The sequence below is a fragment of the Centruroides sculpturatus genome, unplaced genomic scaffold, assembly GCF_000671375.1.
Source record: "Centruroides sculpturatus isolate CEXI.00-Female unplaced genomic scaffold, Cexi_2.0 scaffold1425, whole genome shotgun sequence".
Taxonomy (NCBI): domain Eukaryota; kingdom Metazoa; phylum Arthropoda; class Arachnida; order Scorpiones; family Buthidae; genus Centruroides; species Centruroides sculpturatus.
Genome location: NW_019385815.1, coordinates 80,475 through 93,929, shown reverse-complemented (window position 1 = coordinate 93,929; position 13,455 = coordinate 80,475). Strand labels below are relative to the sequence as shown.

General features: G+C 29.9%; 1 protein-coding gene across 1 annotated transcript in view; it reads left to right on the top strand.

The window, feature by feature from the left end:
- Nucleotides 1-13,455, top strand: part of LOC111642290 (dynein heavy chain 5, axonemal-like) — a 96,731-nt gene that overhangs the window by 20,681 nt on the left and 62,595 nt on the right. Inside the window, exon 2 of the mRNA XM_023388620.1 lies at nt 2,361-2,568. Coding sequence (XP_023244388.1) covers nt 2,376-2,568 — 193 coding nt within the window. The 5' untranslated portion in view covers nt 2,361-2,375. The remainder of the gene's footprint in view (nt 1-2,360; nt 2,569-13,455) is intronic.

The following is a 13,455-nucleotide window of genomic DNA, read 5'->3' as shown; positions in this document are numbered from 1 at the left end:
CGGAAATTTCCAAAATTTACAACTTTTCGGTCACTCTCGTCGAACTAGAAAAATGTCTGTCTTTATTACATCTAATACAGTATTTCGAAGAAATCAGTTCTCACTGTTCTCGGCTATAGATTCGTTCGGTTAAGCTTTTGTTTAAGTAATATTCCGGTATTAAGCAATATTCATCAGGGTTTTGTTTATGTCCCCAATTCCCTAATTGCTTAATTATTTAACTACTTCTTAAGTAGAAATAAGTCAAAACCGGTTACTTTGTACTCGAATATTTGTAGTCTCGGGAAAAAAGTGGAAAAAGAAATTTTTATGACAAACGGATACATAAATTGTAAATTTAAGGAAAATAAATTCTAGCGCTTTTTCTGTACCTGGTGCATCTCTCTCATTCATTAAATTTAGTTGTAAATGACACTGTCAAAGTAACAGTTAATTTTTTAACATTATACAAGAATTGTACACGTTTTTTTCTACATCCCCTTAGAGATGGGACATACAAAATCGTAATATCACCGGTTTAACATTGAAAATGACCGGTTTAATATAAAATCGGAGAGCGTAATAAATATATCAAATATTTTAATGGATTTTTTAAACTCCCATCAATTATACAGAACTATCGTAAAAACATACCAGTAAATTCTTATTGGTTGGCTTAAGTTATAAATCTACTCGTTATTCATGTAATTGGCCAAATATCTAGCGGGCGGGCGACTAACAGCCCAGAACCGGTCCCGGATAGCATTGGAAGCGTTGGAATGTGTAGCATCAACTCAAGGTCGTAATCTTCCACCAGCTAAACCGGGTGAGGTTGGTGCTCTGTAAAGCGCGTGCGCAAATCTGGCTTTTTGGAATCTGACAATACAGAGATTCCACTCCGCCACTAATATTTGAATATACAATAGCAATCTTATTTTCTTTTTCACGTGCAGTATAGAAATTTGTAATAAGATACATAACGCGGTTATAATAAAATATTGTGCAATTATTTTCATGTAATTAAAATTAATATGTATTTATTTTTTATAAAATACAAGGGAAGTTGCACTTCCGTTGCTTCTAATGACAGCACGCCACTGATTGAAAGTTATTATTTCTGGCAATTTCCTTGTACAGGGCAGCCAGTTTTGTCATATGTAACATCTTTGTATACGGTTTCATAGGAGTGATTGTTAGGCTGATGGAGGAATGATGACAAATTAGATCTTTCAATGGTGTTTGGAGAGTAGCCATGTTGTCTGGCACAGCATTTCTCAAACTTTTTGCTCACACAACTGAATATATCAATATTTGTTTGTAATGGTTCCACAACTCAAATGTTTATAATATAAAATTTTTAAAATTTTGGTAAACAGGAGTCATTGTATATTATATAACGAAGTAAAATTATACATTTTTGATAAAACTTCTGTATGAAATGTAACATTGAGTACATTTCTATTAAGAGCGGTTTAGGCCAATTTTGACTTGAACAAATAAATTACTTCAATTTTTGAAATCTTGTTTTTAACAGAGAGCACTTGCTGTTTTGATAAACAGCAGGTGCTTTCTGAATATTGTAATTCCATTGTAATTCCATCAGGTTGAGTTAACACACAAAAATTATCATCCTATGATTGATGAATTATCAAATGTGATTGATGAAATACTAACTTGCAAATTTTTACTGAAAAAAAAATTTGAGTTGAGGTCAGTTTTGAAGTAGGGGCCATAGTTCTACACAAGAGATAATAGTAGCAAAAAATACTTAATTTAATAAAATATTGAGAACTTAATTAATAAAAAGATTTTATTAAGTGTGGTCATATTGTTTATATGTCTTCTCAGAAGCTTGCTTTTTCATTGTCTTCATCCTGGCAATACTGTTGTTAGAGCTGGGCAACTGGGACACTTGCTTGGGACATTGCCCTTAAGAAATTCAGTTTGTGGCTTTTTTATGCAATCCTGCCTTTTCATGGTAATTAGGCATAGCACTCTGTAGGAAATACATTGAATTGAAATAATTCTCTGCATCATATTTAGGCATTTATAGCATAGAAAATAGTAATAATTTGAAAGAACTAAGTATTAAAGCATTTAATAATAAGAAGTTGCAATAAATGTGCATGAGAAATGCACATTAAGTTTAGCAATGTCATTGACAGATTATTTTAAAGATTTTAGAGAAAATAGTTTCTTAAAAACAAAATTATTCAATAGAAACATATTTATTAAAGGCAAAGACTGTGATCTTTGAAATAATGTTACAAGAAAACAATTTTATTGATAAATAGCTTTATTAGTATTTATAATAAATTTAATGAAACCAAATCAATTTGATGTTAATTTAAAATTAATTACAAAAATTTAAAAACTTTTAGGATGTCTTTGTTGGAATGATCAATGCACAAACAGATGATGAGTTTGGAAATGCCATAATATTAAGAATACAATTTGCTTTACAAAAAGTTTATAGTCCATTGCTTAATATAACTAGCAGTTCAATATTAGCATCTTTATCTGAAGATGTTCAGGAAAATTGGCAATATTTTTTACAATCTTTTCAATCATTTGACAATTTTCTAACAGGTAAGATATTGCTATTTTAAATTATTTAATTAATTTACTTATATACATATTTTTTGCTGTATTAGGAAATAGAAGGTAAATAGAAAGTAGATATTGTTATTACAGAAATTTCTTTTAGCCCTGAGTATAATTAAATTAATTAAAATATCTATAACTGTGAGGCAGATAATAGTAAGGGCTTATCACACCAATGATAATGGGCACAAACGCTCAAGAATCAAAGTAAAAACATTTAATAAAATAAAAAGGAGGTGTTTTTAATTAATTTAAGAAAGTAAATAGTTTGAAAATTAATTAGGTCTTTGTCATAAAGAATAAGTGTTATCATATTACTAAAAACAATGAGGTATTCTTTTATAAATATTTTCTTACTGTATTCAGTAGTAATTTAAGTGAAGTGGAGATGGAAATACCTTTGAATCAATTTTCTTTCCACAATGAAGTGTGCAAAATTGAATGCTAATTAATTATTGCTTTTTGGCTTTTGTTTGGTTAAAAAGAGTAAAAACTTTACTTATTATTACAGTTAGCTACCCACTTATTATTTATTTGATCCTATACATTTATGCTGTGTTGTATTTAAAGGCTTATCACACATTGAGACTATTTATCTCATTTATTATATATCTCTAGTTACAACTGAGGTTAACTATTTTTGTACATCTTCTAACCATTTTAAAATGCATTTTGGCTGTAACACTCACAGCCCTCTTCAGTTAGATTATTTTGGTTTAAAAGTTTTAAAAATTAATCACATTTTAACAAGACATGTATGGAAAACTGATATCAATATGTTTAAAATATGTATGTAATATAATTAAAATTAAATGTATAAATAATGTAAATGAATAACTAGCTGTTGATAGCCACTATACATTTTAACAATTTTATTCAACATTTCTTTCCCCATAGATGTTCTGTTTTTTAATGCTTATGATTATATCACAACTTCTCTACATAATATACATGTGAGAATACGTTCGAGGGGTATTGCCCTCTTGTCATCGGATCGGGAGGAGCCACTCACTGCATCTAAGGATGGCTAAATCGAGTGGAAGTGAAGATCAAGATCATCTGATCTCGATCACGTCAGGATGCTGACACCAGTTAATCTATTTTAACAGATTAACGCGTGTTTAAATACTATTAAATAAATTTAGATAGGAGGGCTATTCCTATTAGTGGAGTGTTGTGTAGGCAAGTGATAAGATCAAATCAAGAAGTAAACCCATATTAAAATAATATAACAAGATTTAATAAGATAACAAATGAATACAACAATTGATATATCTTAAATATCTTAAATCCCTAATCTACACGTGAGAGAGAGTTTACAAATGATATTGTATTACCTCTGTAATAACTTGACTTTTCCCAATTCTATTTGATGGGAGGAAGTTCCAATCCCTGGAAGTATGGTACACAAATTCATAAGAGGATATTGGATGGTGTGCGATGATGTGCCTGGATTTTGGTGCATATCCCTTTTTTATACTCCTTTCAACATCCAATGGATGTTAAGAGTTAAGATCATCTGACTGGGTGTCATGATGAGTCTTGGTTTAGTCAGCCCTTCCGTCATGGAGATAAAGATCTCTCAGGAACTGACTGTCATCGCAAGATACATTTGTTCCTTGTTCTTCTTGATTTTTAGCTTTGATAAAAATTTATCAAAATATAATATTTAATTTTTAAATAATTTTCTATGTAATTTTTAGATTATTTCAGCTTAAAATATTTAGAATCTCACATATTCAGGTAATCCCTGTATAACACAGCACTTCTATAGCACGGATTCACTCTAACACGGTTCGAGAATTGGGAACATCCCTATATAACATGGTGCTTTTATAGCATGGGTTCACTCTAACATGGTTCGGGTATTGGATAAAACCCTCGTACAACATGGAATGTAATAAATGGTGTGTTCTTTTATACCTCTGCATAAGTTTGTGTAAGCATTCTAATTGTTTTTGTGTCTACTTTGAATGCTCTTTCAACAAATAATCCATTTAATGGGTAAATTTTACAATTGTGACACTTCTTTTGCCTCTAAAAGCTCATTTTAGAATTATAGATTCCTCCATCACGATACTATTGATAGTGCGGGCACCGCCATTTTTCTTTCACTGTCGTTCCTAAATTCCTACAAACAGCAGTGCACTCCCATTGCAGAGCAACCGCTATTAATGAATGCACTCAAAACTTACCAGTTGATGATGCTCATGCAGAGATCATCATATAGGATGAATAATCCTCTGGTAAAATATTTACTTAAATAATAAATAAGTATTTTACCTATGAAAAAAATGAATAAATCTGATTTAAATAAGGATTTAACAGCATGTTTTTTAATTTTTGGAACCCAACCCCCCTTTTCGCACTAGTTCTTTGTTTCGTATAACACAGACTCGCATAACATGGCAATTTTTTTGGAATGTAATTCCCATGATATATGGGGGTTACCTGTATCTTACATCAATATTTTTATACATATGTAATTATATTAATTTATTCAAAGCATTACAAATTTCATTATGAAAATCATTACTTTAATTAATAAAATATTTCCATATTCATATCTAAGTTATATTTTTTTCTTCATCTCCTGTGCTCTTGTTCCTTGCTTATTTTGTGTATGCCTTTGTCTTATATCTATTGATAATCTTTAGGGAAATTTTTATCTAAATCTAATTATACTGTTATTTAATGTATAAAATATAATATATTTAATAAATATTATTTTTGAAACAAATTTTTACTTAATGAATTATCCAGTGGTTCTAATTCATTAATTTGATATATTTTTTTATATTGTCTAATCTCTTTAATTAATTTAATAAGGAACAAGATCTATTGAAGTTTTTTGAATTATTAACCTACAAAAATATAAATTAAAGTTTGTCTAAGTATTATTATTTAAACTATAATTTGATATCATAATTACCTGTTTATTCCACCAATACTATTTATGATGATATTCATGAATGTGTTCTTTCCTAATATTTTTCACTAATTACACTTGTCTGCTTAATAATTCCTACACCTTCATTGTCAATTACTATTCCATTTTTTCCCCTCTATTTTATAATTGTTAAATGATCATAAATTTTCTTTTAATGCTACTAATTTCTTTTTAAACTATTTTTATTGTGTTTTTATTAATTTCACAATTGTACAGTATTTATTACAATATCTGCTGACTGTTGAATTTAATCTGTTATACTGTATTGATCTAACATGTTTCAGTACTCTTATTGGGATGCAATTTGAAAAAATTGTAGATCTATAAATTCCCACTGTTATCTGTCTATCCTTTCTTAATCTTGAGAACAAAGTTAGAAAGAAAAAAGCCAAGACCAGATATAGAAAACATAAGGGGCAAGAGGTTCCTCATTAACTATAAACAAACTTTTGGTACAAACTGGAAGATGTGTTATTTCAATTAAAATATCTTCCCCTGAAAGGAAAGATGACCGGCATGACTTTTGACAACAGGAAAAGTATGATGTACAGGGGCAAGCCACTACTCAGCTTGGTATTGTGACAATGTCACAATAGATAATTACTTGTTTTAAATTGTCTTTTTGTTTTTACCAATATACAGTATATATTGGATTTTTAAAGTAGCAATGTAATTTATGTATGCTTTGTTCTATTTGTTGCTTATTGATAATTTGTTGCAATTTAATTTATGTACTAATATGCTTTGTTCTAATTTGTTGCTTATTGATTCATTTTTTTCTTTTTTTGTTTGTCTATACATGTTGTATTGTGTTTGTTTATTTAGGAACTAATTGAACATTATATTTTATTAAAACTTTTTATGTATGGAAGTTTGAATTTTTTAAAATTACCATTTTTATTTTTAATATTTTGTGGTGTATCTAATCATTCTTAGCCAATTATGTATTTTTTTTTTTTTGCTAATCATTCATGATATACATTTTATCACTTCAGTTATTTCTTTTTGCTTGATTTCCTCCTGTGTTGTACAGTGCAAAATTTATATACATTTGGAAAATGTTTCTTTTAATATTCAGATATTTCTGACTGATAATTGATTATTTTATGTACTGTACACTTTCATATTTTTATCTAATTTCTTATTATTTTTATGTATTTAAATATCTAAAATGGTAAATTTCTTTGCACAGAAAGCTAGAACTTCTTTAACTAACTTTAACTTTAATTAATATATTTATCATATTCTACTGTAGAATACACAGTTCTGCAGAACTATGTATAGTAGAATATGATAAATATATTAGTTAAGAACTGGGTGTGGTTCTGCATAGTTTGATAAATAGGTAATTACTAATTACATATGTATGAACATATTGATGTATGATAGATGATTATGTAGAGAAATTATGATATGATTATATTCACAAAAAGATAAAATAACATTTACGGGAAAGAAATATCAAATAGAATTGTTAAAATATATAGTGGATATTGACAGCTAGTTATTCATTTATATCAGTAATTCCCAAAGTTTTTTGAGCCATCACCACCTTGATTCCATAAATTTATATTTAATGCCTCCCAGACATACCCCAACACCTTCAACCTGTTTTCCCTTGTGTGAGAAAGACTTGGAAATATTCTTAGAAAAGCTTTTCTATTACTCTTGCACTTTGTGTCCTTGTTATATTGTAGAGGAGAATGATTCACAGTGAGACAAAAATGAGAAATGCTTCATGATAAGAAAATAATAATAATTTTTGTAATATTTGTTGCAAATTATTATATATATATATGCATGCAGTAATATTAAATAAACAGAACTGAGTAATAAGTTGAATAATTTTTATTGTAGAGTAAAATGAATATAAATTGGTAATCTGTCTCACTGTGTTCCATTCAATTTTAAAGTGAGACAAAACATGGTCCACACTGAGACTTGTAGGCTTACTTCAGAATAAGCATATCTAATGGATGTTTAGTCCTGTAAAATAGAGTGAAAACTGTGTATCCTGCTAATTTCTTGTTGCTCATGATCTGGGGAGGGTTTCATTTTTATGTCTGATATGTTCACATTTGTAAGGTCTGCAATGCTAGGGTATAATAAACTTCCTTTCAACTTTTCAGGTCTTTTTACAAAAGAAATGTTTTCTTTATCATCCTTTTCTTTAGTTATTTTTCCAACATAATGTATCTTGTGAGGAGACTCTGTTCAGACATATTCTTCTTCCTTAATATCTCCATCTAGTTCCCCAAAAAAATTTGACCGCAGTGAAATAGAATCTTCTGTAACAGAATCACTGTTTGATTTCTGTGTAAGCTTATTAATGTCACTGCTATTATGACTAGGCCTATCAATTAAGATTATATTGCAAGCATTTTTTATTGTTTGATTATTATGTTGCTGCTTTTGCTCCATAGCCCTGCAGATTTCTTGTTTTTCAGGAGTGTAAGTCATGATCATACTTTTTCCTTTTTTCCTTCTGGTAGTCCTATTTGATTTCCTGGCTGCAACTTTAGGGAAACTTCTGAACTGCTTTGGTGAAATGAAGCTTTCTGTAGAAGATAGTACACAGTGAGACATTTCACTGTGTACTGCAGACACACTTCCCTAAAAAGTGATCTGTCTAATCCCGTAACATTGAGGAAGCATTTTCATGAGCAGAAAGACAGTTTAACAATCATACTTTTACTGACATATCATATCAAACTGAAGTTCTAGTTGTCAGTGTATTTTACAGCACTCAGTTGCATTTCAAGCATTTACTTTGAAGACTTACAAACAAAAAAATTTTACTTACTGTGAAAGTTTCTATTCCCCACAAAATTGATTTTAACTGTGTACCAGTGCAGCCATGACAGTTGTGTGATGGTAAAATGGCATCCCAAAACTGCATAAATTTGAAGTAAACCACATTGTCTCACTGTGTAAAATGTCTCATGTGGACCAGTTTTACCTACATTGTTGTCAACATCTGGAAACCAATAAATACAATGTTTCTTCTTACCCATTTTAACTGAGGAAAGGGAAAGGTTGTCAGTGACCCAAACCCTTGCATATTGTCACTGTTTGGTTCTGTTTCCAGTGCCCCCTGCCATCCCCTTGATTTTTTTTTTTGTCCCTAGATTTACTCACTGCTCCTTATGGGGTGGCAGCACCCACTTTGGGAACCACTGTTTTATGTTATACATTTAATTTTCATTATATTATATTATATCATATACATATTTTGAACATGTTTATGTTTCTTTTCTGTATGGAATTTGTTAAAAAAGTGAGATAAACTTTTAAAAAATTTTTAAACCAAAATAATCTAACTGAACAGGGCTGAGAGATTCCAGTTCAGGAGTGTGTTCTGTTAAGACGTGTTGCTGTTTTTGTGAAGAACTGTTTTTATTCATTCTGGTGCCTGGGTTAGGTAAAGTTTTAAAATAATACAGTAGGAATAGTAATATAGTATGAATAGTATATAAATAAAATTAAAGTCAATCCAATAAATTAATGCCTAAAGAGTTAGCATGGATAAGTCTCAAGATATCATCATGGAGCTAGAAGAAGGAATAAAAGAGAAACTATTCACCATCAAAGAGTGTATAGAGGCCGCCCGCAACATGCGGACAGAACTTAAAGACAAAGCCATTCAAAGCCTGGCTGGAGTAAGCTTTCTGATTCAGGAGCTCGAGAAAAATTTTAATCAAGTCATCCAGCAGCAAAATCACCACATTGACTCCCTACAGCAACCTGATAGAAATAACCAGGATTCTGGGACTTTAAGTCCCACAAGCCACCCCCACCCATACCTCCCCTTAAAAATAAGTTATATTTATGTGTGTCCAGCATGATTGTACTGCCATCTATTTAATAAAAAAAAAAAAACTAACCTAGCGGTTTCCAAGGTAGGCATTAATTATTAAGTAATTATAGATAGGTCACATTGATTGGTTTTCATCCAGGCACCAGTTCTTAGAAACATTTTTGCATTTAATAACCAAAGTTTTCCTGCTTACTTGCACTCACGTCTGTACCAACAAACACTGTATACACCTCTCTGGTGATTGGTTGCGTCTGGTTTCTAGCCCAATTCCTAATAGGTGTCTTTTGATTTTTTTTTATCTTTTTTTTTTTTTTAGCAGCAGACGACATATATTTACTTCTTTTGCTGTTTAAGGCATTAATTCTCTTCGAATTCGCTTCAAAGAACCTTCTATTTGGAGCAAAAAAAAAGAAGGGGAAAAAAAGGAAAAAAAAAGTATTTTGCGCCCTCTTCTGGTCGGTGTTCTTCTATCCTAAATACATTAGCATAAGACTAGTAAATTGTTCTGCAGGGGTATATTATTTCTCTGCTATTCTCATTGAACTGTTTCTCTCCTATCCCAATCATCCCCAACAATGTTGGCAGGTTTCTCTTAACACCTTTACAGCACCCTTGCTTCGCAGGCAACACTCCCTTAAATAGTATGTATTCGTTTCGCTCCTTCTTCACATTACACATTAGAATACATTTTACATTTCTCATTGATAGTTCTTGGTGTCTTGGTGCTCTCAGAGCGGGAAGAGGCCTTAAAAAAAAAAAACAGGGCTGAGAGTGTTACAGCCAAAATGCATTTTAGAATGGTCTAGAACAGTGCTCTTCAACCTTTTCACACCTGCAACCGGCAAAAATAGGAATAATATTTTTCAGACTGGCAGATTTAAACTAACAGCACCCCTGCTGTTAGTTTTATGGAATTATGATGCAACTGATTCTCATTTCATAATTGTCATGCATAAATGTAATTATTTTATAAATTTTTAAAATTATTATTATTATTATTTTTATACAGTAATTATAGTACTATATAATAATTGTAATAAAATTTCAATTTATCAATATAATGAACTTTATTTAAATAATTTCAATAATAAAAAATAAATAAAAACTGTTTATATTAATTACAAGGTTAAAATATTTTGTTATTAAAAAATTTTCTGCCAGTTTACAAAATTTTTTGTAGATTGGTAAGAAATTTCTATGGACCAGTGCTGGTCCACAGACCCAAGGTTGAAGGACACTGGTCTAGTACATGACTGCTTTAACTTTTTTCATTTCTAACGTGGGTATATATTTATATTTAGGTACATAAAATAAATTAATTAATACTACATAAAAAATTTAATTCCAAACAATTCTTTGTTATACTGATAATCTTATAACTTATTGACATTTATTATGACAAAAGCAAATTTGCATACTAATGAAATGGATGTACTTGTTTATTTTTTGCGTAAAGAGTTAAATCTCGGAGGTGCATAGTCAATACTGCCGGGCCTTTAGTCTCGAGTTTTTCGTGTTACAACTCCCAATGTGTTGAAGATGTCATGTGGTATCATCTCAGGCTCTGACGTCAAATCGGTAGTCTCTAGTTATAACTCACATGCTTTCCCATCTAACCATGCGAGTTGCCACTCACGTTGAGTTGAGCATGTGAGATCGCTACATGAAAGTGAAAATGGCTGACAAATACACTATTCTGATGGTAATCAAAGTGTTAGAAAGAGCCGAAAGAGTTGTTTAAGAAGGCAATGAATTTTTCAAACACGAGTAAATGCTATTTCTTTTCATGTCAAGTCAACACTAATAAAAAAATTTCAATTCATAATTGATAAAATTATACAGCAAATTTTTCCAAAAATAAAAATAAGTATCTAATTCATCGAAAAAGAGAATTAAAATGATAGTAAATTATATGTATAAATTATTAAGAACATAGACACTATATTAAGATTATTTATTAATCAGAAGTGTTAAGTTCAGATTAATAAATAATCTTAATAAACAAAACAATTTAAGAAATAGATCAAGGAAGAAAACTATATAAAGAAAGAATTAAATTAAAACACTTTTTCCATTACACAACGGATTTTTTAGCTCCAATATACAATTAATTTTTCAGCTAATTCTTTCCACAAATCGAATTGTATTTTTTCTTGTAAATTCATTGTCAAATTTTCCACTGTTCATTTTCTTATTATTTTCTATATATGTTACTAATATTTCTTTTTGTTCTTTTTGCTTATTTTTAAAAATAAAACCTTGGAGGTTTCCATTTTGTTTCTGCATACTATATTGCTATAAGACAAAACTTTTAACTATAACATGTGTAAACTAATTCACATTGATTTGTTTACAACTTGTTACAGTAAAGTTGATTGGTCGAATCATTATAGTCGCAAACCCAGATGCACTGTAAATAATCCCATTGTGCTTAACGACACATGTAAACAAGTGAATATGACCTACTTCTGCTTGCCTTTTGAGTTCGCTCGATGGGTCTAACTTGAGACTACCAATTATGCGAGTCATAGTAACACGAGTGAGTTCAATGACATCAATTTGAGTACAACATGAAAAACTTGAGACTAAGGGTCCAGGACACAGGACAGCATCATCAACATACTATTTTTTAGAGTTGATCAATATTTTAATTTTACAATTTGCATTGATAACAAATATCTATATATATATATATACATAAATAAGCTTGATGTATTAATAAAAACCAAATGATTGCCATAATTAATTGGGCTAATTTGTTTGCTATTATTAATACTTAGATACTAAGTAATTTTGTATTAGAGGTAGATATTAGGTGCCCTCGCTTATCTAAATTAATAATTAAAATTTTAGAATAGTCTGAAAGAAAAGAATTTGTTTAGAGCAGCTACTTTGTATTAATATCATATTGTTTGTATTGAACACTATTTGACATAAAACTACTGGTTTGTTAACAGTTGTCTCTGATACATAATAAATCACCTGGGTTGATGACCAAAACAAAACTGAGTAAGACGAAGACAAATATGTTGTTATTTTTCTCTTTGGTGCTCTCTTGTGGTATATTATGACAAGGGAGATTACAACAATACTGTAAATCAGTGTTTCCCAATCTTTTTGGATTAGTGACACACTTTGAGTTTAATAAGATTTCTGCAACACACCATAATTTATGGTTGATTTTAAAAATTGTGTAAAATTTAAAATAAATTACAGTTGGTTTTAAAATATTTTGATAATACAAAAGTTAAACTTGCCATAAAAACTTGCAATTGTACAAATATAACTTACTATAAAAAATGAAAAGACTATTTGAATCAATGCATAAAGACCTAGTATTGGTCTTTAAGCTGCTAAGCCAATGTTTATGAAGCTCCAAATAGTTGGTAGACTGACATTTGCATAGATGCATGCAACTTTTCTGAGTAGGTAGCCAATGCTGCAAATTTTGCAACAATTGGCATTTGAGAGTTTATTTGAAGATGGACTCGATGCTGAAATTTCAGTATCAAATCCATCTCCAAATGAAATATATGAACTGGCCTAATCCTCTGACTTCCATATATTAAACATCCATCTGTGTATAGAGGTGCAAAATTTCGTGCCTAAATTTTATGTGCAAGTTTGAGATTTAGGTCAGTGTGTTCTGGCATTAAATCTAAACTTTTAATTTTTAAAGCAGCATTTTATTGCATTATTTGGCTTATAAAGCTACCAGAATTACTACTCTTGCATTTTGGTGGTATGTTTGCAAAATAATTAACATAAAATAAAAGTAAAAAAAGTTTAAAGAAATGTTTTTTATTCACATAATTGTATTAAAAAGTATAAACTAAATTTTCTTCAGCTTTCACAATATCCTTCATATTATGTGACCAAAAATAAAAGCATGGAGTGCCTATAAAAATTGATAGAAAGTGTACTATAAATATTTTAAGGTGACCAACTTTTTTACAATGAAAAGGAGAACACTAATAAATTGAAGCAAAAAATATTGTAAATAAAAAACATTTTATTCATTGCAACAATAATACACTGTAATAATCTCTACTGCATGCATAGGTACCATGTCATGTTTTGATAAGAAGTAAACAAAGCCATTTGC